At 38.5% G+C, this 27,548-nt stretch overlaps 1 protein-coding gene across 2 annotated transcripts in view; it reads right to left on the reverse strand.

The window, feature by feature from the left end:
- The window catches only part of NCKAP5 (NCK associated protein 5), an 881,281-nt gene that overhangs the window by 678,438 nt on the left and 175,295 nt on the right, over positions 1-27,548 (reverse strand). Inside the window, exon 1 of one of the 2 annotated variants that reach the window (XM_045826268.1) lies at positions 26,383-26,466. The exons of the other annotated variant lie outside the window; for it this stretch is intronic. Coding sequence (XP_045682224.1) covers positions 26,383-26,397 — 15 coding nt within the window. The 5' untranslated portion in view covers positions 26,398-26,466. Of the gene's footprint in view, positions 1-26,382; positions 26,467-27,548 lie in introns of those variants that run through there. 2 annotated transcript variants of the gene reach the window in all.

A 27,548-nucleotide genomic window follows, 5' to 3' on the forward strand; every position in this document is an offset into this window, starting at 1 on the left:
AGCAACCACACATTGATGTTTCTCTCTCTCTCTCTATCTCCCTCCCTTCTCTCTCTAAAACAAAATAAATAAATAAAATCTTAAAAAAAAAAACTAAAACAAGTTTCCAAAGGCTGGTGAATGGCAGATCATGGCAAATCGAGAGAGCTCGGAGGAACTGGAACCAGTACGTGACTGAGGGTCCTCCCATTAAAGGAAAGATACCAGCTCGGAGGGAGGATTCATAACCATCTCACACATAATAAGTGTGAGACAGGAGTATAATCTGGGGAATAAAGAGCTGGATATTTAGAAAAAGTCAAAAGAGTTTGGATATTTCAGTCAATATTCCTTAAACAGAGCTACAAAAATAGATTCAGGGATTTTCTCAGTATACAAAGTCATATTTTTTATGAATCCACAATATCTCAAAAAGTACCTTTAGACTTTTGATGTCATTTCAGTGGTATAAAAATGAATGTTAAGTGCACCCTAAATGTATTCATGTACAACTTCCAAACAAATGCCATCATACAGCCCAGTACCACCCTTGTACTTCTGATCACAATGTTCTTGTTAAAAGCCAATAAAAGAGAACAGAGGTAGACTTAATGAACAAATGGCACATCCCTGACACCAGTAAAGGCAAAGTTAATATACAGTAAAATAAACACTGGGTAGCTTAAAGAGTGAAAACTGAAGAGACAATTGAGTCATTATCCATCAGAAGACTACAGGGCAACCAAACTCTAGAGAACCTACTCCTCCTAGGAAAGGCCACAGAAAGCCACACTCAAATCATAAGTCTAGCAAATGTTTCATCAAAACAGTACTATCTATCATATTAAATTCATGTTATTTTTTAAAATTTTATAGCTTTTATAGTTTTCAATTTGTAAACATATGTTGGTTCTATAAATATAAAAGAATAATAAGCATTGGGATGTATGGAAGGAAGAACAAATAATCAAAGACAAAAATCTGTAAAAACAGTGTCAGAAAATCCAGGGTTGGACATGGCTTACAGAGCCTGATTAGATCTGCAAAGAGTGTTAGGTTAAGACTGTGTCGGCAGTCAGAAGAGAACAAGGATGAGACTGACTTATTGCTTGATGCAGATACATAATGTTAATAGAGCAGAAGCATCAATTCCTGTGCTGTTTCTACCTCTACTATCAAGGCATATGATCTGTAAATGGAAAAGAAGAGGAAAACATGAAATCCCAGGTAGGTAAGAAGAGCCAAGGGAGATCAGTCAGCTGCGTTGCATAAATTCAAGTCCAGCAACAATAAAGGACCTAAGAAGGGACTATGGAAGTATTGTTCACAATCTTTGGGGAATCATAATGAGTCAGAAAGGGCCCATATTGAAAGCAGCATGATGTATTTATTTTTTAAAAAATCATTTCAGAATTTGTTAATTTTTCAAAACCAAAGAAAAAAAACTGCATTTAGAAGCTATAAATCAGTTTTTAGGCTAATTATCACCCCCCACCCTGGCACACACACAAACCCCACATTTCTAGAATGCAGTACATTACAAGACTCTGACAATTAAAAAAGAAATCAATGGTCACTAGAAGTTAATGGGGCTCCCTAAAAAAAAAGAACTCCTATTCACATCTTTTTAGAAAAAGGTAACAAGACTGAGAGGCAAAGTAAAACTGAATTTCTGCCTTGTGTTTAATAAAATATTTCTTGATCAGGAAGCAGGATACAGAAATGGGGATTAGATGATCATGTTTGTTAAGTAATATTATAGAGGCATACTGTAGTATTCTCTGCCTAGCAATTGTGTTGAAATGATGCAACAGAGAATCATAAAATGCCTGGACTTGGAGTCAGAAATCTAAAGTTGAGGAACCGCTTTGCACTGACTAGTTCAGGGGGCCACAAATCTGGCCCAATGCCTGGTTTTGCAAATCAGGTTTTGCTGGAGCACAGTCACACATACCTGTCTACTTGTTGTCTAGGGCTGCTGTCTGCTTCAGGGGCATAGCTGAACAGCTGTGGAAAGACCACATAGCTCACAAAGCTGGGCCCTTTACAGAAAAAGTTTGTCAACCTCTCACTAGTCACATAAGCTAGGATGAATCATAACCCCTCTGATACTTGTTTTTATCATCCTCATTAGTAGAAATTGATAACTACAACAAATGTTTCAGAAGGTTTCTAATGGGATAATGTATAGGAAAGCTCTTTAATGGATTATAATGTGCTATCCACACAGAAGGTATATCTTACTATGATCACTCTGCCTTTTCAAAGATTAATAGCAGTGCTTTTCACAATAAGACATACTAATCTCCAATACATGAGAGACCCTCAAAAATACTGGTTGGTTCCCTGGCTGGGTTGCTCAGTTGGTTGGAGCATCATCCCATACATCAAAAGGTTGAAGTTCAATTCCCAGTCAGGGTGCAAATGAAAGTCAACCAATCACTGTTTCTCTCACATCAATGTTTTTCTCTCTCTCCCTTCCCCTAAAAACACTGGGTGGACTTCTAACTGGATGTGTGGATAGATGGATGGATGGGTAGATGGACGAGAGTAGTAACTATACCTTATTTAGCTATGTGTCAAGGACACATTTTGTTTTAGATACAATAGCTCATTTCTTCTTTATAACAAAAGTGGACATTGTTTACACTTTACTGCTGAGTATAGGTAAAGAAATTTAAATAACAATATAAGGAGCAAAAGCTAATATTTATAAAGCACTTAGTATGTCCTAGCCACTATGCTAAGTACTTAAAAATGTTATTTCATTAGATCCTCTCATCTGTTTCATTAGGCGCTGGTATCTTCATTATCATCATCATCATCATCATCATCATCATCATCATCATCATTCATAGGAGAGAAAATAAGGCTCAGAGAAGCTAAGTAACATCCTAAGGTCACACATATGATAACTGACAGACCTGGCATCAAAACTCTGTCTTCCTGTCTCTGGCCTTCTACCTGTCAGATATTGGGGTTCTACCTTCATACCAGGGGCTCACAGGGTCAGTATGTCTTATTTGTCTTAACAGACTACATTCGCAGCAAGCTAACACATAGCTTTGTCACTAACACAGACACACATAAAATTTCATAATAGTTCCAGTTAAGAAACGGTTGCGACCCACAGGCAAAAGTAGCATCAGTCCTGCCTTTTTCAACAATGGCCAAATTATTGGAATAAACACTGGGCTTTGAGCACCTGGGTTTACTTTTTAATCCTCACTGGATCCCTATTAGCTGATGTTGTATCCCAACTACATGTTGACTGACAAAAATGAACTCTAAATGTGTATGTATCTGAACCCCAAATGGCAAGGCCAGCTTGGGTCATGATCCAAATACTCATTCAGCGCCTAGTATGTGTGCCAGGATAGCCCCTGAAGGCCTGTCCTGATTATGAACCAGGCTTACCGGAAAATGGGCACTAGGAGGATTTTTCTGGAATCCTACCACATAGAAAAAATACATATATATGTATACAACTTGATTCGTGTATACATGATGCAACAGACTATCTATATCTATATCTATATATCCATAGACTGCATATTTAGATTGAAAGACATAAGTTCCATGAAGGCAACAGGAGTTTATTTTCTAACATCTTATTCAGCATGTAAACAACTTTAAAATTGCAACTGAATTCAAAAAGAGCTTGCTGCGAATGCTTTGAAGATCCATCACTCTAATCACACAGGCATATTTATGGAGGCCATAAAGAGGCTCCTTTTTTATTTATTAATCTGATTTCTAAAAGTTTCCTGGATTTCAACATTTTTCTCTCATTTTTCTTGTTAGATTTATACTGTCTGAAAACTATAGCTTCATTCAATTTGAAATGTGTTCACTATATAATTCACTCATTGTGAGGAGGGAAAAAAGCCTTCAATAATTAAAGTAGCAAGGTAAATCCTGCTGGCACTCAAATGCTCTTGTAAGATGTTAGCCATTAATATTTCTAGAGAAAATGTCTTATTCAACACTATGCTCTTATTATATCACTTATAGACATTTCCCTGATAGTGTACACTTAAAACATATAATAAATCAACACAGGAAAAAATTGGTTCATCTTAAAAACAAAACCCCACAGAAGTAGTTTAATGGACAAATTTTGTTGATAGTTTAGTTTTGCAATTTTTTTTCTTTTTTATCCTTACCTGAGGGCATTTTTTTATTACTTTGAGAAAAAGAAAGAGAGAGAGAAAGAAACACTGACGCCAGAGAGAAACATTGCCAGGCTGCCTTCTAGTATGTACCCTGACCGGGGATCAAACCCACAACTTGGGTGTGTGCCCTGATAGGTCGAACCCATGACCTTTTGGTCTATGGGATGATGCTCTAATCAACTGAGTGACACCGGCCAGGGCTAGTTTTGTAAGTGTTGATAATCATTGTAAGTAACAATTTTCTTTCTGAGAATCTTTCTTTACAAATTGCTTATCAATAGTAAAAGAGTATCCCTGGCTGGAGTGGTTCAGTGGAATGAGCACTGGCCTGGGAATCAAAAGGTCTCAGGTTCAACTCCCAGATCAGGGCACACGCCTGGGTTGTGGCCGGGTCCCCAGCAGGGGGCGTGTGAGTGGCAACCACACACTGATGTTTCCCTCTCTGTTTCTCCCTCCCTTCCCCTCTGTCTAAAATAAATAAAATCTTTAAAAAAATTTTTAATTAAAAAATAATAAAGGAGTAAAAAAGGTAAAGTTAAAAATTTATTAGAGAATTTTTTAAAACACTGGCAATTTAAATCTTAAATAAAGACTTTAAATACCTCAACTAAAGAAACATGTTTTGAGGAAACCTCCTTTTGCAGTGTTTATTAAATTCACTTGGCACTTCAAAATTATGTGTTAGACACTAAAAAATATTAAGAAAACATAGTTAAATGCTTATTACTGATTTAATGTCTCTTAAAATCAGGATTTGAAGAGAATTTAAGGATCACATGGAGTATAAATTTGTATGATCTTTTTGAAGGGTACTATGCACAAAAGTTTTAAGGTATATATAAAACACTTCTCTCAAAATTTATCATAAGAACATGGTAATACAAAGAGACAATAATGCAAGTACATTTATGTTCATCAAGGCTTTATTTATCATGAAAATGATATAATTGCCCCAGATAGGGATTGGTCAATACATTTTAAGTCCGGTGGTCCTCAACTTCCTTAAGTGTGACCTTGAAATGACCTGGCTTTCATGGAACCTCCTTACAATCCTTCCTACATGCTAAATGTGAATTCTTATTCACCTGATTAAAAAAGAAAATCAGGACAAAACAACAGCAGAAACATCAACCACAAAACGGGAAGGCAACACTCCCTGCCCGGCCAGTGCTCCAGGTCACTACAGTCTGGATGGCAGCACTGCCCTCCTTGGCATCTCAGGCCTGAGAAACTGTTCACTTTCACTGAAGCTCTTTTCCCCGGATCAGAGCAGAGGGGACCTCCGGGGGTGCGGAGGAGGGACCCAGCAGACTCCCCTCTAGAGACAGAGCCTTGACCGTTATCTCCACTTTGATGAGATTTCACTTGAAGATATTTTCTGAAGTCTAAAAAGAAAATACAAGTCTAAAAACTACTGTGGTAATTAATGCTTGATCCTGGCGCTTGCTCGCTCTCTTTCTCTCTCTTTCTCTCTCTCACTCTCTCTCTCTGTACATGAGAGCAAACCAGAAAACCAGTGTTAATTTTTATTATAGGGATTATAGCTCTCAAATTTAAGACAGGGCTACAATCTCCTACTCAAAACTTTTTGTACCAGATGCATTTTGAAATTCAGAATAGTTTCATTTATATAATTAAGAGATAACATATATTCTATATTATGTATCACTCCCAGCAAGGACTTGGGCTGCAACTCATAGTCAAATGTATGAATGTGTATGAAATGAAACAAATGTTTACACCAAATGAATTAAATACAAACTGTAAGTTGACTCACACCAAATTTCATTTGATTTTTCTGTCAGTTGAGTTGGGTCAAATATTTCAAAAACAAATAAAAGTGAACATTTGACTTTCAGAGCTTGTTGGATACTGGGATTGTGTCTAAGGGAACGTGTACCTGTGTGATGGAGCCAGAGCAGGAGGAGCTGAAGGTGGAGGCCTCAGCCCAGACACTCACTGAACTAAACCCAGGAAACAAATGTTTGATTAGGAAGGCAAAGAGTAAAAGGTTGGATTCTGTACAAAGGTAGAAATACCTCATCAAAGATAGTAAACTGGAGATAATAAACCCATTTCAGCAGTCAGTATGTATGTCTATTCCTACATCATTCTCTAAACACGTTTTTAGGAAGGGACTATATATTCTTTAATATCCATACAATACCACAATAATTTGGTGAAGTGAAAATGTGTCCACCTTGTATTGTTAAGAAGGAAAAACTGCCAAGAAATAAGCATTTTTCCCATGAGTAGACAGGTAAATGGATAGATAGGTAGACAGAGAAATCTCCTATCCATGTGTGCACATGGATAAAAAAAAATCTATGTGGCCCTGGCCAGTGTGGCTCAGTTGTTGGATGTCCACCCATAACCGAAGTATTGCAGGTTTGATTCCCGGTTGGGGCACGTGCCTAGGTTGCGGTCTGACACCCGGTTCCGGATGCAAACAATCCCGGCCCCAGTGCAGATCCCAGGTCTAGGTACCTAGGAATGAAACCAATCGATGTTTCGATGTTTCCCTCTCTCCCTTCACTCTTTCCCTTCTTCCTTCTCTAAAAGAACAAATGAAAAATGTCCTTGGGTGAGGATTAAAAAAAAGAAAAAATACCCATGTGAAATGATAAATACTAAAATGTTAATAATGTTTATCTCAGGATAGTATAAATTCAGGTAATTTTTAATTTCTTCTTTAAGTGTTTTTCTATTATTTGATTCTTTTACAATGAGAAAGTATTATTTTCATGAACAGGATAATAAAAGCTCTTTTCCTTTGATGAAAAATGCAATTATTAGCAATTTTTATATAATTTAGTCAGTCCAGGTTCAAGCAATTCACCTAAAGTCACACTGTCAATTTGTAGCAAAATTATATTTAGTTCAAGTCTTCTGGCTCCTAGCTCTGTGTCTTCTCTGTCTTTCCATGCTACCTTTCAAAACAAAGCATGAGATATGGCACCTATCTTGAAAGAGCTAATGACTAAGCAGAGGAGATAAGAAACATAGGTAGGAAGCAATGATCAAACATTATGAGATACTATCTACTTAAGTCATGCTGCACATCTTTTTGGAAGGTGTGAGGGGCACAAAAAAATCTGAAATAAGAGAGAATGAAGTACAGTGTTGCATCACACATATCACAAATCCCTATAAATTCAGAGGAATAGAAGATACGATTTAGCAATACCAGGAAAGCCTTCATGAGTCAAACATGGATATACTTTGAAAAGGCCAAGATCAGGGAAGATATTTCCGGGAGGACATTTCTGGACAGCATAACCAGTGATTCACAGTAGAGATGAGAAGTCTGTGCTGGGGAGTTGGAGGAATGAGGCTGCGGGGTGGGGAGCAGTGGGCAGATCATGAAAGGCTTTGAAAGCCAGGGAAGAATGGTTTGGGTTTGATGTGGAAAAAAATGACAGCCATGGACAACTACCATTAAGCTGCCATGTAGCAGAAGCCACTTAGCTGGTATGCATCCTCCAGCAGTGTGTTGGGGGGATCGCCCAGGGGAGGTTGGAGTCCAAGAGGCCAGGTACAGAGTGACAGAAGTGATGATGGGCCACAGAAATGGACAAAGGGTCAAAATTAGGGATGGAAGCAAATGGCTGAGTCACAAGGATCCCAAGGTTTTAACAAGAGTCTCTGAAAATAATGATCTCTTGACAGAGGCAGATGGCTTAAGTGACATTCACTATCTCAGAAGGGACAGTGAAGAATGAGGAAAACATTAAGTGCTTATGTTCATTAAAATCATACTATAACTAGCTTTGAGATACTAAACTTTGATTTGAGCACTGAGGCCACTGGACCAGGTTCAAACTTTCAATTTTCAATAGAGTTTGACTTTGTTCTGAAGCTCAAGCCGTGTCACTCTCATCCCATACAGCTCTCACAGACTCAGGGCTGGCCTGAAAATACAGAAGACAGACCTGCCAATCCCAATTAAAGGGAAACGATGATTAAAAATACAAGCAAAAATCCTCAAAATAGGAACACTAGGTCAATAGCACTTGACTGCATGTTGGAATAGGATCTTATACAGCTTAGTTAGCTTTGAAATGTTTTCTTTTGATTTATTTGTAAAAGAGAAAAGGAGAAACTATTAAAGGTAGAAGATGGACTAAAATTGAAGTAGTTGTGTCTTCCCCATATTTGCTATATTTTGTTTGAAGTGTCTTTTTCTTTTAAGAAATTACTTATTTTCCTCATTCAGTCTGCCCCATCAGGGACCCCTCCATTGGCTTAGCTGGGACCCCACTGCCTCTGAACCTTTAAATAGACAGGGCTTTGAATTTCATCTTGGAGATCAGGTGACATCCAAATCCACTTAGCATTTCACTGCCCTGGTATTTGATGTCAGGAGAGACCTTGATGAAATTACAATCGCATTAGTCATGATGGGTGAAGACAGAGACCTTAGGTGGCTAATGTTCCATTCATAACAAGAAAGAGACGTTTAGCATTTGTAAAGGGCATTGAGTTCTGAGAGTTCCCTAAAGAACAAGGCTCAAGTGAAGAAATGCTACCAGAAAACATTTGGGAAAGAAATGATAGAAAAGGCAAGATTACATTTATCCAAACAGCTTAACTCTGTATACTTTTTACAACTTTGCTTGAATAAAACAATTTCGTATTCATGTCAATGTGGGTAGGAGGAAGGGCAGTGCAGAAAACGAAGGACATGTCTAACAATGTAGCAATTCTGTTATTGAGAAAACTGGGAAGTTGCACGGAGCCCTTGATTGATGCCAAGGAGGTGCCTCTAAATACAAAGGGTAAATGGCGGTTACATGTAAAGGGCTTTTAATCTGGGTGATAAATTGCCAGATTCCATTATGCTTAATGAATCTCATCAATGCATAGCTAGACTCAAGAAAATAATAAGACCTCTTTCAGAACCTAGTATAAACAAATTGGAGGAATTAATAATAAAAATCCTATTAATATGTATGCAATTTCAAGAAGTTAATGAAGTCAATTTAAAAAGTTTAGCTAATGTATTATAAGCATTTTTTTAAAAAATATCTGATCATCAAAATGGATTCATCTTCATCTTGTTCGTTCTTTTCTCTCTCTCTCTCTCTCTCTCTCTCTCTCTCTATCTCTCTCTCTCTCTCTCTTTCTCTTTTTTTAACTCAAGCATGTCCTATGTGAGACTTAAAGGATTACATTTCTTTTGGTTAACTTTTCTCCAGCAAGAGCCCTGCTTAGATGTTATGGGAGTGTTATAGGCCCTAGAATGCTTAAAGATGCTTATTGACCTGGAAGTAACAAGTGAAATTCATTCAAGTGGATTTGCCACATCTCATAATATGCCTCCTTATCCAATGCAGACTACAGGAAGGCAAAAATCCTCAGTAGCCAGACTGGTAAGGCATCAATCTTTTGCTTCTTGCTATATAGTCTCAGGTAGAAAACAAGAAGCAGGATCTGAAAACATGTATGTGTTGTTCAGAACAGAAGAGGTTGTCTCTAATTAGACAAAACCCTTGGGCCTGAACAAGAGGAGTCTGCTGGTTTTGCATCAACAAATAGGTGGACAATATACCATCAGTCATGGATTTGAAATCACTCTCACTTCTTGCCATTATGGTTCTTTTAACCATCATTTAAAAAAAAACTTCAGTACTCAAGTGAATAATCAAAGTATGTGGGAGATTAAAAAAAAGAAAGAAAGTTGCCCATGTTTTACAGATAAATCCCTAGGCAAGGAGGCACAATCAGACATCTGTGCTTAGATTTCCATGAAAATGAATGCCATGTGCTCCTAAATGCAACATGAAATAACATAACTTATGGTTTTCGAATGGCACCAAGGAGCATGGAGATTGCCTGCAATGCTGTTTGCTTCAGAAGTTAGAAACAGGCCTGTGTATAATATTGGCAGATAGCACACACAGTGTCTGGCACACAGTAAGCACGCAGTAATTATCTATTCAGATTTGAATGGAAGAGTGAGCTCTTTTATATATAATCTGCTACATAAAGTTTGTATTTCCTCTATGTTACTATAAAAATAATATATTTTCTCATGCATATCTGTTTTAACCTCTAAATCAATAAGGACTGAGTGCCAATCTCTCCTCAAACATTCAATTGACTTACTATTTGCTGCCTTAAAATGTTACATTTCCCAGAATTCTTTTAAGACTCATTTGTTATTTATAATACAGTGCAAGTTAAAAAGAAAATTTCTGGGTCAGATTCTCTTGGATCCCAGTTCTAATTCTTCTGCTTGGTTCATATGATTTGGATTATGTTATGTAACCTTTTCAAGTCTCAATTTCTTTACCTATTAAATAAAATTGATAAAATACCACCTAAAATATAGGATTGTTGAGATGATTTAATGTACATATTTGTCAAAAGGCCTGACACATGATACTCACTAACGCTGGATATTATTAGTATTCCATTGTGTTTTTATGCTTATCCATGAGTATTAAGGCATGTGTGTATCCAGTCCTTACATTGTTGAAAAAACACGGCAGAAGTGGACTACAGGTGCAAGACACCAGAGGGTGAAGGAATACCACCAAGGGTCAAATGACATACAGAAAAGATAGGGGGTGGGTGAATGGTCCCCAGGCCTGCCTGTGCTACTGTCTGAGGCAGGACTGGCCCTGCCTTGGGCAGAGACTTCTGTAAGCTAGATTAGCTTTCTAAGCAAAATAAGGTTTTATTTAATAAAGATGAGTGCAGACAGGCTGAGAGGACACAGATGACAAAGTGAGGACCCCCATGGACTCCACCTGGACTACATAAGAAATTTCTTCATCTCCTTGGAAGAAAAGTATGTTTTTAATTTTCAAAAAAATTATTTTAGGAGTAAAAAAATACAGTAATATATTTAGCCATACCACCAAACATTCTCTTATCATAGGGATTGAATCATATGAAGGACTAAAGATAGATGATCGCAGACATACATGTATGTACAAATACCCTTGAGAGCACCAGTATGAGGGGAGAGGCACATAGAATTTAGGTTCAAAGGTTATATGGAAAATTATTGTATTTACTTTGTAGGAAAATAAACTAAAAGATGCACATTAATTATTAAATAGCTTCCCCCTTTTCAAACACAACAATCGGCCTCTAGAAAATAAAAGAGGTTGCCCTGGTGGGCATAGCTCAGTGGATTGAGCTCGGGCTGCGAACCAAAGCATCGCAGGTTTGATTCCCAGTCAGGGCACATGCCTGGGTTGCAGGCCATGCCCCCCCCTTTCTCCCTCCCTTCCCTCTCTAAAAATAAATAAATAAAATCTTAAAAAAAAAGAAAAGAAAAGAAGTAAATAGTGAAATGTAATAGTAAAAGGTAATTAAGCAAACTCATTGTTTCCAGACAACAAAACTCAAATTAACTAACAAATTTTCTTGTATTTCCATTCTATGTCTCTTTTCATCCTCCCCAAAATACAACCAACACAGAGTTTATTCCTCTATACTTCATACAGAGATCTCAGTGATTGTAATGCCTCCATTAAAAGCAAAATGAAAACAGACTTGTTAATAAAGTACTGTACATGACAAATTATTAGTTTAAAGAAACTACTACCACTCATTGGGCCTTTGTTTCCTATGTTCATTTCTTCCTGTAAGCAGCCTGATGTGACCTCTGAAAATGGCTTGTTATTCACTTGACAGAGGAAGCCCCACAAAATCATGCCAATCAAGAGGTTCAAATCTTCCTGTTCACTTTAATAACACTCATGAAACTGTCTAGGCCATCATGTGTATGCATATATCCAAAAAGCCACCACCAAGCACCTGAAGGGTGTCACCGTACAGAAGCAATGTGAGCCATTCCATCATTATAGTGGTGGAGCAGGTAGGTTTGCCCAGGCTGAGCAGTGGTCAGGGGCCCAAAATGAACACTCGATTTTTGCTGCACATGCTTAAAAATGCAGAGAGTAATACTGAAGTTAAGGGTCTAGATGTAGATTTTCTGGTCACTGAGCACATCCAGGTGAACAAAGCTCCCAAGACACAGCACAGAACCTACAGAGTTCATGGGCAGATTAACCCACACAAGGGTTCTCCCTGACACGTCAGGATGGTCCTCACTGAAAAAGAGCAGATTGTTCCTAATCCAGGAGAAGAGGTGGCACAAAAGAAAAAGATATCCCAGAAAAAAACGGAAGAAAAGTAATACAGAATGTTGGCTGTCTTTATTAGCAAATATATTTCAAGTGTCCTTACAAGATGGACCAAATGAGTTTTCTTTTGATTAAAATTAAAAACATAGTTTATTTTGTTTTTAAAAAAAGGAAGTGAAAGTTCAGGGATCCCCGAGGGCAAGGCCAATGCCCAGTACTTCTCTGGGTTTATCATCTCTGTGAAGAACTCCGGATGTCATAGAGGGTGAATAGTCCACATGGGACTAAAAGGCTGGCCTCCCTGCTCTCATGAGGTCTGGCTTGTGCAAGAGGCTTACAAAGATCTCTGACAGTCATCTTCCAAACCATCTCACTGTCACAATGCCAGGGGAAGGGATTTATGCACATCTCTCCTTTAAAAAACCCACTGAGCAGCATATATGGGGTTCTAACCACAGATCTGGAATAAAGACAGTTTTTCTTTGAATCAGGTTTGCTGCTTTTCTGTCTGCATCCTGTGAGAGGTAGGGAGACTCCCTGGGCATCCATCACTGTGCACTACCTCTCACAAGCAAAAGAAATGTTTGCCTGGACTTCAACCTTAATATCTACTCTTCCCCTCTCTTGTATAACCTCCTCCTTTAGCAAGTCCTCCCCTCAAACAGAACTGAGGGTGACCTTAGGGCACAACCTAATCCAGGCTGATGGACTACCTGGGACATTCTATCCAGCATGGCACACTGTTGCGAGTATTAGGCAGGATATATAGTAAATCAAGGCAGGAAGGGGGAGGGAGACATGTCTCACCCATTAACCCAGCAGTCCTGAGCCTGGTCCGATGAGTGCCGGGTGTTCCAAACATCACAAGCAAAGATAGCATAGGAGGAGGGGTGTCCCTGAGACTCTGTGCTGGGCAAGGAAGTCTCTGTGCTGGGAAAGAGAGCCTCTGTAGCAATTTCACTTAGACACAGAGCCTTTACTAGCTAAGAAAGAAGTCCATTGTAATTGTATACTAATCGCAAGGTCCAGAAGGGGGAGAAAAAGAGGTATTTAGAAGCTGGCTAAACTATACAATCCCTGAACCCCAAATAGTTGAGGCACTCAGATTAGCTGAGTGAAATATACTCAGATTAGTGTATTTCATAAATAGACTTGCTAGTTCATTTCTACTCTACGTGTTGTCTCTCGTGTTGTCTCTCGCTTGAATTCTTCTCTTGCAAGTGAGGCATGAACCCAGGAGGAGAGCCCCTGACTCAGGTCTCCCGGATAGCACTAGGAAGGACTGAAAGGGACAGAATCTCTTTGCCTTCGATTCTCTGGAACCCTCCAGGATAGTGGCTCCCTCTTCTTAGATCTAGGGAGGACAAGTCTCTTTTGCTTGGATCCAGCTGTGCTGCCTCATCTATTTCAGGAAGAAATTTCCTTGTTAACAATATACTAAATTATTTAAAGTTGATTCCACAATTCTTGCACCAACCCATCTTTCTTAGGGCCCTTCTACCTGGATAAATTCTCCTCATTATCTTTTCAATGCTTCCAAACATTTCATAACTGAGCATACATTAGTTGCCTTCCAATAGTTGAAAATTTCTTCTTGTCTTCTTTTATATCCCTTCTCCTTCCACCTCCTCCATCCAATCTCCAGCTAATATCAGGTGGCAAACCAATCACAAAATAAGCATAGAATCTACTTTTCCCTGTACTGTCGTTCTTTAGGGAAAAAGCATCCCCAAAGTGCATTACTATATGGGCAACAGAACTGGAGAAGTCATCAGCCTTAGGAAAACACTCACATGCTTTCTGACTCAGGCCAAATTAACCACATTTTCCCTGTTCAGAAATATAGAGAGCTCCTGGAATTCCATTAAGGATAGACCCCAAAGTCAATGGGCACTCTGACACCTGGATTTCAAACTCTCCTTAGTGAAAAAGCCCCAAATTCATATATTCACTCACTCTCCAGCCCTATGCTCTCCTTTTTCCCCCCTTTTTAAAAAGAATAATATGCCTGGCTGGCGTAGCTCAGTGGATTGAGTGCAGGTTGCAAATGAAAGCATCGCAGGTTCGATTCCCAGTCAGGGCACATGCCTGGGTTGCAGGCCATGGTCCCCAGCAACCGCACATTGATTTTCTCTCTCTCTCTCTTTCTTCCTCCCTTCCCTCTCTAAAAATAAATAAATAAAATCTTAAAAAAAAGAAAATGTCACTTTTAAAAAAAGAATAATAGAATAAGTTTTAACATTTTAATTATAATTTCAATTTGGTATTATTCTGTATTAGTTTCAGATGTATAGCAAAGTAGTTAGAAAATCATGTACTTTATATTTTAGACATGATTTTCTAGGGGGAGAATCATAGTCCCTTCAAATGCCCACCTGGCCCCTTACCCCTTTATCTTGATATCATTGATATGGATATCATTGACTACATTGCCTGTGCTGTAAACTACATCTGTGTGGCTGTTCTGCAACTACCAATCTGTACAGCTTAATCCCTTCACCATTTTCACCCAGCCCCCCAAGCCCCTTCCCCTCTGACAGCTGTCTATTCTTTGTATCTATGAGTCTGTTTCTATTTTGTTTATTCATTTTATTCATTATTTCCACCTATAAATAAAGTCATATGGTATTTGTCTTTCTCTGACTGGCTTTCTTCACTTATCTACACCCTTTTCAAAGTTGGGGAGGGGGCTGGTTACACTGCCGAAGTCCCACAGGAAGCAGAGAGTAGTGCTTATCGACAGGGCAAAAATCCCAAACGGAACCCTGTTCCAATTTTCACTATCATTTGAAATGATAGTTATTCATTCAAAAACACTCTACTCCCATAAGCTTATGCTCTCTTTGGAATTTTGGATCTTAATTTTTTCTTGTTCCAACATGATATTGCATTGGTATTCTTCTAGGGTATTAGTAATATTTTAAGAAGATAAAAGTAGGCCAGGGTGGCCAGAACTGTGAAATGAGCCAAATAAAATTAATCTAGCATATGTTTAAACATCTGAAAAAGAAACGTATAATAACCTGAAAGCCAGTATTTTAAAGAGTAGGCATGTAAACAAACACAGGAAGTTTAAAAAGGGAAATGAGTGTAATGTCTAAAAGGCTGATGCAAACAGGAAAGACAATGCTTCAGAATGTGCTCGGCCCATTGAGACCCAGGCAGAGAAGTTGGCTCTGTTGGCTCTTCAGGACCACAGGCCTGGCTAGGCACTCCGGGAAGGGAGGTGAGGGAGGAGTGGTGATCCCTGCCAAGAAGGGCTGGGCAATGTAATCAGATGCAGGTACAACAGAGACGAGTAGAAGCGTCAGAGCTCTGCTCTCAGTACACACGTCTGGCACATACTATTAGCAAATACCCAATGAAGATTTGATAAATTAAGGAGTGAATTAATTAATTTGTAAAGAGGTCAGTATCAGACATGATGAATTATCTTCAATAAATGACAGCGGATATCTCAACTTAAACACATATGCTTAAACCTAACCAAAATAAATTACTTATAAAGGATGGTATTAGAAATTGGGAGCAAATTCCAGTATATGGCAACTGACATCTGCAACTCAGTGCGTTCACACCTGACTAGAACCATGTGAGATGTAGCATCACTAGTCACCCACTGATACAATCCAGAATCAAGGCATTATCCTCAACTCTCCCTTCTCTCCCACTTACCGGAGTCCTATGCCAGGAAGTGCTTTTGCATCTACATTCTAAACACACTTGAAATACAGGGTGCAGGAGAAGTAACATTGAGTGTGGCTAGTAGGTAATAATATGGTTGTAATAATTTATAGTTTTAAATTGACTAAAATGTCATATGGTGTGCTTCAGTGTGATATTGTTATGTTACAGAGTTACATGTTTATGATTTTGTAATGAAAGATTTTATAATAAAAAGGGGTGTTATTTGTGCCAGACCTTGTATCTCCCCTTCTTTCCATATTCATGGTCACTGTCATTAAACTCCTCTTTTAAGCCTTACTGAGACCCTTGCAAAGACTTCTTAACTAGTTTGCCTGTCTCATCCCTCCATTCACCTAACCTCCAAATGGCAACTGACATGACCTCTCTAAAATACAGATTTGATCACTGCACTCTCCTGCTTAAAACCTTCCATCGGCTTCCCACTGTCTACAGAATCAAGTCCAGAGCATTTAGGCCTTACGCATATTTCCACTGTCATCTCTTGTCATTTCCCATCTTGATCCCACTGAGGCTACACGTATGAAAGGCAGAACAGCACAGTTGTTAAGAGCTGGTCTGAAGCAGCATGACATACCGCTGCAGATACCCATACAAAATAAAGGCAAAGGTGCCACTGATATGCCCCACTCCTGGAGAAATCTCAGATTCCCTGGACAAGCACACACACACCCCTGCAGAAAGACCTGACATCAATTTGGGGGACTGTGTTCATCTAACAGCATGGACAGAAATGCTTGAGATATAAGACATAATGTTTAGAAGTTTCCTTAACACATGTATCAGGGAAATCTAACAAAAGTCCTACAGGTGAGTGCCTGGTCCTGTTTTTTTTTGGGGGGGGGGCATCAAAATGTATCCTTCCTTATACACTGGGCTCTCTCATTCAACTACAGCCATGCACTGGGAACCCACATGTCTTTATTAACCCTTATTTTAGTTGTATAACACTGCCAAAATAATATTTAATATATATTCAATATAGAAAATCTGCCACAAAACCCCACTACCATTAATTCCAAAGGCAAATATAAATTATTTGGACTAGCCAAATTTTAAGTTATTAAGTATATCGATGGATATTGAAAAGCATACAAGCTGAAATTAGTACAGTAAAAATATTGCAATAATCTTATTAAATGCTAGCTGCCAAGAGTTTTGCCACCAACTACACTATTTAAAATTCACTAAGCAAGTACAAAGGAATAAATTATTCCCATTACCATCCCTTGCCTGGATCAAAACCTGGAGAAAAGCAAGGAGGAAACACTCAACAAAAAGCATTTCACATAAAGAACTCTGAGGTAGAGCAAAGAGGAATTTAAAAATGGGTTTAGGCAGTAGCTTTGATTTCTGCCTGACCAGGCATCCAGTGCTCCCTTATTTACCTGGAAATAATCCACACCATCTACCTTGTGCAAGTCAGACTGAGGTTTAGAAGAAAGGCAGCAGCAATCTTGGTGTTTCAAAGAGCCTGTGATATGGAAGACAGAGGCTGGGTACTGAGAAGAGGAAGGTGAGAGATGGATCAGGTTTATGATGGAGGCAGTCAAGGTGTGGGACTCAAGCTAGCCCAGGTGTCATGAATCAATGAAAGCCCGGACCTGGGCCGAGAGCAGGATGATCAGCCAGTGACAGGGGTTGCTTTTACAACTGCCCCAAACATCAGCAATCACAGGGACAGTGAGCATGTGCAAAAGGAGGGATTCTCAAGGTGCATTATGTATACCATTGAGGTTTTATGGAATGACTGCAGGCAATTCACAGAAAAATATACTTTTATCTTAATAGCTATGTATTTATTCTTGTTTATATTCAAATAAATCTAACCTATTATAATTGCTTTATAATAAAACTAACCTTATGATTTTATTAATATTATTACGTATGGTTATGCTAAGTTTAAAATTGGCATGAAGAAAAAATATAAGTAAAAAAATTATAGCACAAGTCTTACTAGGATATGGAAAATTGTGAAGTTATGCCCAAATATTTAAACTTTTCTAAAGTTTAGAAAAATCTGAACTTTAGAAAACCTGAAAAATCTGAACTGAAAGAGATAAGAAAAGGCAGGCATGTCAGTGCATTGAAAAAATCTATTGTTGACCTTAAAATGATATTCGCAGAGTTTTTTCTACTCTTTAGACACATTATAAATATAAAACAATTTAAATTCTTATGCAAACTCTCAAATTTTCACAGAATAACCAGTTTGGAGAATCTGAATCCAACTTCTTAGCTCCCATTTGCCAATTCTTGCATCCAAATGCCTGACTTCCCTCCAAAGCATGCAAACTGTAGGCATGAGGTGCAGGACCAAGGTGCAGCAGGTGCTGTTCACCTGTCCGACCTTCCCTCCCAGGCCTTGTGGTCCTGGCACAGGTTGAAGCCCACAGGAAGAAGAGGTTGTCAGGGGGAAAGCAGCTTAGGCCATCTAGGGAATTAACTGAAAAGAATAAGCCTCTTTCCATCCCTTCTCACCCTGTTCAGAACATCCTAATTGCAGAGAGGCTGAGCTCATTAAGTGCTGCTCAACTGTTGTCAGAAGATTATCAAGTATTAAATTTAAAACCTGTATAGTCTTCACGCTCCCTGATAAAAGTTTGTAAGGGTATTTTTCCAGAAGCCCAATCTGGAACGATTGTGAAGTGGTGATTTGTTAAGAAGCTTATCCTACCAATGCGGATGTGAGCAATTGGTTTCTAATTATTTCAATAAATGAGCTTTATAAGAAATCCTGATAATAGAGTAACTTATGCCACAGAAGAATACATCCTGGCTCTCTCAGCATCCAGATAATGTAGCTATGCTATTAAGAGCTGCCTCGTCAATAATGGTAGTCTTTGTATAATGATAAAACTCTATTTACATAATACACCAATGGTGCCTAATGCAAAATAGGGTTTACATATAACATTAGTTGAATTTGCAGCATGAATTCATTATTTCACTTTTGCATTGGTCAAAAAAAAAACAACACAACATTATTTCACACTCCATTACCCTAACAAATAAGTTAATAAAGCTCACCATTTTTCCTGTAAATCCCAATGTGCATATGTATCTCTCTTGGTTTGAAATAATAACAGCTTCTTAGCCTTGCCCTTGCATGTCCTTTGAAGCTTTCACAAAGAGAGAATTATTTTCTGCACTGCCCCACCCTGCATCTGACCTCTAGATGAATTTCACCAAACTGGATTCTGGCCAAGGCTGGAGAAGAAGTCTTGCACTAGTGATAGTCACATCCTTTTGTGTCAAATGAAGAAAGAAAAGTTATGAGGAGTTTCTTTTTTCTTTTAAAACCTACAAAATACCAAGTCTCACCTTTCTAAAGTAAAACTGGATGGTCAGCTGGAAGTGGGTAGTGACCCTTGGCATCTGGTAAAGGTAGATACTCAATGCCTGGCACATAGTAGTTAGTGCTCAATAAGCATCTATTAACTAGATGAAAAGTATTAATATTATAACTGAGATCTGAGAAAATCAACCACTGTGATGTCAGGATACTTCAAAATGCAGTAAAATATATTTATTTACTAGGGATCTCATACCCATCCCTATATATTTTTGTAAGATGTAAAACAATAAAAATTAGGATTTATAATCAGATGAAAAGAACCAGCCTAGCACAATTAAAACATTGGCAAGCAAATTTTATATATATAAAAAATACTTGGAAAAAAATATATATATATATATTTGGAAAGAGGCTTAAAATATTGTATTTTAAGTGTCAAAAAGCAAACTGCAGACATATGACAGAGAAGAAAAGAGAAAAATCTTTACTTTGGACCCATTTGAATCTAACCCTGTGGGATCTAAAATTCACTTGCCCCTTATAGAAAGGAAAAAAGATGTTTATTTGTCTTTTCCCCTCTACATTACTTATTTGCTTGTGAGTATACAGACAGACAAGACTTACACAAGAGCAGGGAAAAGTCTAAATGTGCACCCCAAACTGTTTAAACTGTTTAATGATGTTATTCATTATATGATGTATATATATATTATATTCATTATTTAATGATGTTATACCCTGTGGGGTAGGGTTTGGGAGAGGATATGATTTCACTTTTTATTTTATGCATTCTGCATTGTCTGAGTTTCTAATGATAAGCAAGTATTGTTTGTATAGTTAAATGAAAAAAATAAATATAAAAAGAAAGTTACAATTAAGCAACTACATTTTGTGGTATATACTGAGTGTTCTAGAAGCTCAATAAATCTTCAATAGTTTGGATTGCAATTAACTGAAGACCTCAATCAACTACTATTTTTTTCCCTGCATTCCACCCTTAAGAAACACAAGAAAATCATATAAAAATAAATGATACAGAGAATTTATAAAGCAGTATTATTGGTCAAAAGTAAGCAGTTTCAGGGTATGGCTAACCACCAAACATTCAGCTCTTCTCTTTTATCTACACCCACCTCCGTTTGAGGACAACTATTAGTGCTGCTTAGGCATTTGCTCTTCTATGTGCGTGTGTGGTCCCAAACAAGCAGCTTGTCAGAATCTCAGGGCCCACCTAGACCTACTGAGTCACAAGGTCTGGGACTAGAATCTTAGAATCTGGATTTTAACAAGATCCCAAGCTGATATGATTGCACATTAAAGTTGAGAAACACCAGTTTAGATGACTAATCATGACTTCCTGCATGATTCTCAATCCACACAGATAGATTTATTCCAATTAGATCATCCTTTCAAAAACAGAAAAGTAGATGTTTTATATTTTCTGCAGAAAGTGCTAAACCATGTTAACCAGTAAGCAAAATGAACTAGACATATAGTCATCTTTCTCCTATTATCCCACCAAATTGTGGGAAATGACATTAGAAACCCAACTGTAAAAGATAGTGGAAAATTTCAGCTCCAGAACAGTTTGAAAAGGTATAATCCTGCAATTACTTGTTTGCATCACCAGGTAGTGTTCACATGTCAGCAGGGCAAATGTACCAGATATCAGGCCTGGGGTGCAAGGCATGCACTTATGGCGCTAACACTCCCCATCTTGTACCAATGACAAACATCATCAAGTAATTATGACCTGTTCTCCTCCCAACCAAGATGCAGCACCTGAACCCACATCAACAGAGCACCACAGGTGTCCAAGGGCCATGGATCAAAGCCAGGATTTAAATAGAGATGTTTCTCTATCTGTATCTAAAAATTGCTTTAAAATGATAAATAACAAGATTAATAGATGACAAATAAAACATGGGTGATTTAAGGCCATGTTGGGTGAGCAAACTAAATGTGAGTGATTCTGAAATGGCCAAAGGTTACTCCCCATATCTAGAAACACATTTATCTTTCCCCCCCAACTATTTGATTAGTAGAGATAAAGATTATAAATTAGAATCTCTGGACATTAGAAACAGAAAAACTCTTACAGATAATCTAGTTCAACTGCTTCTCTCACACAGGAGGAAATGCTGATCTAGAGATATCACAATGGCCAAAGTATACAGCTAGTTATTACAGAGGCCAACTGGGAATCATTCCAACCAGGATTTCTCCCATTTAGGAACCAAATGGCTCCTAAAGCCACAGCAGCCACTGGTGGACACAGATGTGCATATAGATTTGGACACAGAGAACCACATCACCTGCTATTTCTAGGTGTAAAAAACAAACAAACAAGAAAACAAAAAAACTCATGTAATGGTGGACTCTGTTCCATGGTACAAAGCAATAGCCAGCTATCAGGTAGAGATAAGCTACAAAATGAACAATTCCCTCTAGGGGGTGCTGCACAGCTACTACTAAAAGCCTTGTACACAAGTGTGTCAGAAAGGAATTCCATAAGTCAGCTTTGAGGCAATACCTGCAGAACATCTGTTCTTGGATTTCCCAAATATACTCAAACTTAACACACTAAAAACTAAACTCATGATTTTCACTGCACACCCATTCCAAGGCAATAACACCATTAAATGTAACCTCCCCTCTTTTAGTCATTCTCTGTCAATAAAATCATTATCCATACAGTTATGCAGGGCTAAGACTAAGAGTCATCTTTGATTCTTCCCTCTTCTTCAATCTCAAATTCAATCAACATCACCATCAATTTTATCCCTAAATATTTTGGGACTTTTCCAGTTCTCTGTAACTTCTCATTCCTGTCCTAGTCTTAAATACTGTCATCTCTTGCCTAGACTTCTGCAATAACTTATTAACTGGGTTCTCATATCTATTATTCCCCTCTCCCCAATCTGTTCCCTACACAGTGGCCAGAGTGATTTTTTTCAAATCAGAATTCTGACAATGTCACTCACCCCCACTTAAAACCATCTAATGCCTTCTAACAGGTTTAACATGACCTTCACGTCCCTATTTGATCTGATCCCATTCATCTTTCTTGCATCACCCCTTAACTCTCCCAAAAGCCTGTTCATGCCAGCAGGCTGATATTCTTGCAGTTCCCCATTATTTAGAAGCTTTTTCAGGTTCCCCAGTATGGGGCACTGCTCTGGAATATACTCTCATGGATAAGTATCTGTTTCCTTAAGAGGACTTGCATGAGTTTATAATTATACATCCATTAGGAAATTCTCTGATCAGTGATTTTCTCCACACCCATCACCCTGTTCTTGCTAGTCTGCAGACTCTAGGCAGGGGCCTGTGTCCTTTTTAGTTCACAATTTTATCCTCAGTGGCTAACCAAAAGCTGACACACAGCAGACACCCAGTAAATATTGTATGAATGAATGAATAAAAAATGAAGGCTTGGCGTTTAAGCTTATGCCACTGCTTATGAAGAAACAAGTATAATCATTCATAGCTTCCAGGCATATATGAGTGATCCATCTAGGATTTTTGAGGTAAAGTAGCTCCTTAGCTCTAATACCCATTCATAAAGTGTAGTAGACCCTTCTGCGTGGTGTGGGCCCAGCTCCCACTCAGAGATGAATAGGACCCATGCCCATGGATAGGTTCTCTTGTCGGGAATCAGGCCTGCAATGTACCTTAGGCCGCTATGAGTCTTGCTTTTTGCCAAAACTCCCTCACCCTGAATTGAGGACATTTACTGCAAAGCAACTTCCTAAAAAAGATGCCAAACCTTCCAAGGATGAGTGTAACCAGTTCAACCACTTTTGCCTTCTCATTTGCAAATATCCCTCTTCTGTGATGTGATTAGCAGCATTGGTTCCTTTGTTTTCTGTAAAAGGTAACCACCTAAAGTGAACCTCTGCATAGTAAATGAGGACCATCATGTAATGTGCCCAGAAACCCAATAAAGGCCTGTCATGGTGGAGGCTGCAGCTTTTGCTCCCCTTGAGAGAAAACCCATGCTGTTCCTTTTCCTCCACCAGACTTGGTAGTCCTTGCGAATGTCTCATTTCATCCAGAATGATGCAGACACTGCGGGCCAGTGTTTGCATCAGCAGAGGTCACCAGTATATTTATGAAAAATGGTCTATTATTGAGAACAATTTATATCCTAAGATCCAAGCCAAGCAATTCATCTGGGTTCAGATGTGACAACTACCATGATGCCTTATGTCTTGTCATCTCAGACTGATACTCCCACCCAGTCAAATAAGGAAGAGATACCAAATACATAGTCACTTAAGTTAGTCCCAGACACAGGACAATGATTAACTGGAGAACTGACGACAACAACAGAACATACTAGAGGGCAATTCCTAATGCTCTGTTATTTATTAGAGTCTCAGCATGAAGGACAACAGAGAACACAAGGTTCTCCTGCTCTATATCATTATCTTAAAGCAGTTTCAAACACCCAAAGTTGATAATTAACTACTCTAAATGATCCACAAACTTCTGAGGTACATACTTCAGCCCCAGCTGACTGGATCAAAGTGTTTCAAGAGAGTTAAAGCAATTAGAATGTATGGTCCAGTGATTGTGCATATATTCATGGTGTGCAGGCTCTCTTCCACCCGCCATGGGCACATGCTCATCCTCTCTCCTCTTCTCTCTCTCTCTCTCTCATTTGGTGGAGAACTCCATTGTTGAGAAATAGACTAAATCCTTTTTACACAAGATGACCTTGCTCTTTCAGAGTGACTATCTAGGGGTTTGTTTCTTCAACAACCAAATCCTGAAACTGAAATTAGCCTTAGAATCAAACAGTAGGGCTTCCAGCTCACCTGAGTGATATCTTGATTTAAATAGTTCCCCTCTGGAAAAAATACTTGAAGCATCTCAATGAAATCCTCAGCACCAAAGCAGCCTTCAACCTCAACCCCCACATATACACACAAGTAAGAATGGGAGGTAACATACACAGGGTGACACTTGCCTATCAGTAAAAATATGCAAAAAAATTAGGCTATGCCCTGTGGGCAATTCCTGGCAACCAGGACCACTGTTGTCAATACCCACGTACACATACCTCTACCTCAGGAAAAGTACGTGCTTAGTACCTTTCAGGGCCCAAGATAGGAAGGACTGCATCCAGGAACTTCTATTTTGTAACTGGAGACCATTTTAACCCCTGGAAATATTCTGATCACCAGTCAATGATGACTAGCTCCTTGACTTTCCAGTTTAATGTAACTATTAGGTACACACCAGAGAGGACATAAAGCTACATACCTATGGCCCTATGCCTAGAGGAACACGGACCCATTTGCATACTAGTTCCTCCTTTTAATCATCCCCCTGGACTTAATTCTTTCTTAGGCCAAGATCTTTGTCTGATTTCCTATACAATGTGTCCTCCCTAATTTTACCTTTCTCCTGAAGCAACACATTTCCTGGTTTTCTCTTGGCTCCTTTTCCATTTCTCCAGCCAGCACTTCCACCTCCTAATTACCCTTCCCAGCTGACTTTTATTTCCTCCAGAATAGTTTTTAACCTTGTCTGCACATTGGAGTTACTGTTAGACTTAAAAACATACACACACATGCATGTGTGTGTGTCTAGGCCACACCTCAGGATAGTTAAGTTACTATCTCTGGAGAGGGGTCCTGGTCACTGATAATTTTGTAAATGACCTTCAGTGACTCCACTGCATACTCAGGGTGAGAACTACTACCTTAAAATCTGGTCACCTAATTGTACCTTATAACTTTTATTCATACATTCAAGATTTATTTATGGATAAGTTATGAAATTTTATTTACTGAAAATTTCACAACCACCAAGAATTGTGCTGGGCCCTGAGAGTGTCCGGATATATAGATATATCCTTTTATGTTGATGGTCTGAATATATCTATTCTCAGACTCCATGTTCTTCTCCCCAGAGAGCTCTCTGCCTCTGTAATATAGTGCCAACTATCATCTACGTCCTGAGAGCTCCCAAGTGTAAATATTTAGTTCAGACATCTACCCTGATATTCAAACCAGCTTATCTCATTACCTATCAGAAATACTGTCTTGAGTGACCCATGGACAAACCAAATTTGACTTGTCAAATTTGTTTTGACTTCCCACTGAACCTATTCCTCTTCTTGGCCTCAACTCAAGTTTCAAACCTGAGATGCTGGCTTCTCATCCCTGTCTCCTGCACTCCCACCCCTCATAATCAAAATTTGTGGTTGTTGTCTCTATAACATTATGTCCATCCACAGAGCCAGGGCCCAGTTTCTGAACTCAGCTATCATCATTTCACACTAAGGTTGCTGAGTTGTCTGCCTCTATTTTGCCAACTATAATTCTGTCTTTGACAGAATCACTGGAGTAAATTGTCTACATGGAAAATTAACTCACTGGTTTTCCTATGCTTACAAGTGAAATTTCAGGTCCTTAACCTAACACTCGATGCTCTCCAAGATCCCATCCTATGCACTTCTCCAGCCTCAACTAGAATCAATTGATAACCCACAATTAAGGCTACTGTAACAGAAAATATCTTTCGACTTCCATTTGTCACCTAGGGTCTTTCTCACCCGCATCCTATGACCTTGCTCAGTCATGGTTATCTGTGAAAGTCATCCATACGCACTCTCTGATCAGTTGTATCACAGATACACTGAGCTCATATCTCAAGTGGTATAACACTAAAAACAAGTATAATTACTTGTCTTTGTTTCTGTTTTCATGATTAGATGATGAATTCCCTAAAGATAGTGACTATGATTGTATTGTTATCATTTTTTTCTTTATATTTTCAGAACCTAGCACAATGGCTGGTACATCTCAAGTACTCAATAGCTACTTATAGAATGAATAAAATGCTGGCTCCATCTAAGAAGCTTAAAATGTAAGAAATTTATTTTGGCTCTTTTGTTCACTAAAGTCCAGAAATAGTTTCTTTTCTTCTAAACTCTTAACATGTATCCCAAAGTCCCAAGACACTAAGATACAAACAAGACAACTTAATCCCTCATCAGGAGAATCTAGCTTGCTATAACTTCTAAGAATGTAAAGGAATTATGTGTATTACTAAATCCTATGACTGATGTAAAATAATACCCTTAGAAGCAATAGAGCCTAAAACTGACCTTGTAGGGTCTCATAATTTGATTGCTTTTCAGAAAAGTTCTCAGAAGACAACTGAGTCTAGAGCCATCTCCATACAGAGTGGTAACAAGGCTGGTCTGCTGAATCAAGATCTACTGACCGACAGTCTCGCATTTGAATCAGCCGGCTCTTTCTGGGAATGAGACATCTGGATGTACACCAAAGACATGAGTGAGTGAACAGACCTTTCTAAGGGAGGAATTATACATTATGCTTATTTTACTTGAGATTTGAGTGGAAACCTCTAAGCTATTGAGAAATAAATTCAGTCTTATAAGGCCTCATCAAAATCTTACATCCAGTAGCATTTTGAGAACTTGCTGGTTCCACCTCTTTTAATCCAAGTTGTTTGAAATTTAGTAGAGCCCACAAAAGCTTTCAGTTACCAACAATGTGCTTATATATGCACATTATTTCACATTCATCTGCACTCGCCTAGCAGCCATCACCAAAGGCCCTAGAAATATTCAGAGAACCACTGAAGTGTGAGCAGTAGTTAATAAAAAATTCTTGCAGTTTTAATTACAAACAAAAACCAAGCATGTTTAAACTCTATAAAATGGATCTGGAATATCTAGGGAACTGTTGCTGTTTCCACCACACATAAATCATATTCACCTTTCATACTGAGTTAGTGCAGCATCACAGACTGATGTGTAAAGCCAGCAGTTTTCATATTATAAAGAAATATCAGTTCTGCCACTTGTTCCAGAAATCCCATGTAACCCAGCCTGTAAAACAAATAGAAATTCACAAATAGCAACTTTACTCACTCTTCCTACCATGGGGATCTTTTCTCCTCTAAGTCATCTTCCTGTCTATGAAGCAAAACAAAAGACTTCTAAGAACCTTGGTGCTATAAATATTGGGAAGGCAAAGTGCAATGTTTTGTCCAAAGGTCATTAGTGCTAAGAAGGAATCAACAGGCAATCCAAGTATCTGAGCTTCTCCTTTGTTTGAACATAGGCTTCCAGGAAACATGATAGAAGATGACACAAGAGAGTCTGATCATGGATCTTGGTCCCCATTTGCTTATTACTTCATTTTCCTCCTATTTGGTAACATGTCATGGACTGGGCACTCAGAACACCAAGACAAGTTAGAAAGAGCCCTAATTTTTATCCAGAGGTGCTCTCTGTATAACAGG

The sequence above is a fragment of the Phyllostomus hastatus genome, unplaced genomic scaffold, assembly GCF_019186645.2.
Source record: "Phyllostomus hastatus isolate PE091 unplaced genomic scaffold, TTU_PhHast_1.1 phas_scaffold_60, whole genome shotgun sequence".
NCBI classification, from domain to species: Eukaryota; Metazoa; Chordata; class Mammalia; order Chiroptera; family Phyllostomidae; genus Phyllostomus; species Phyllostomus hastatus.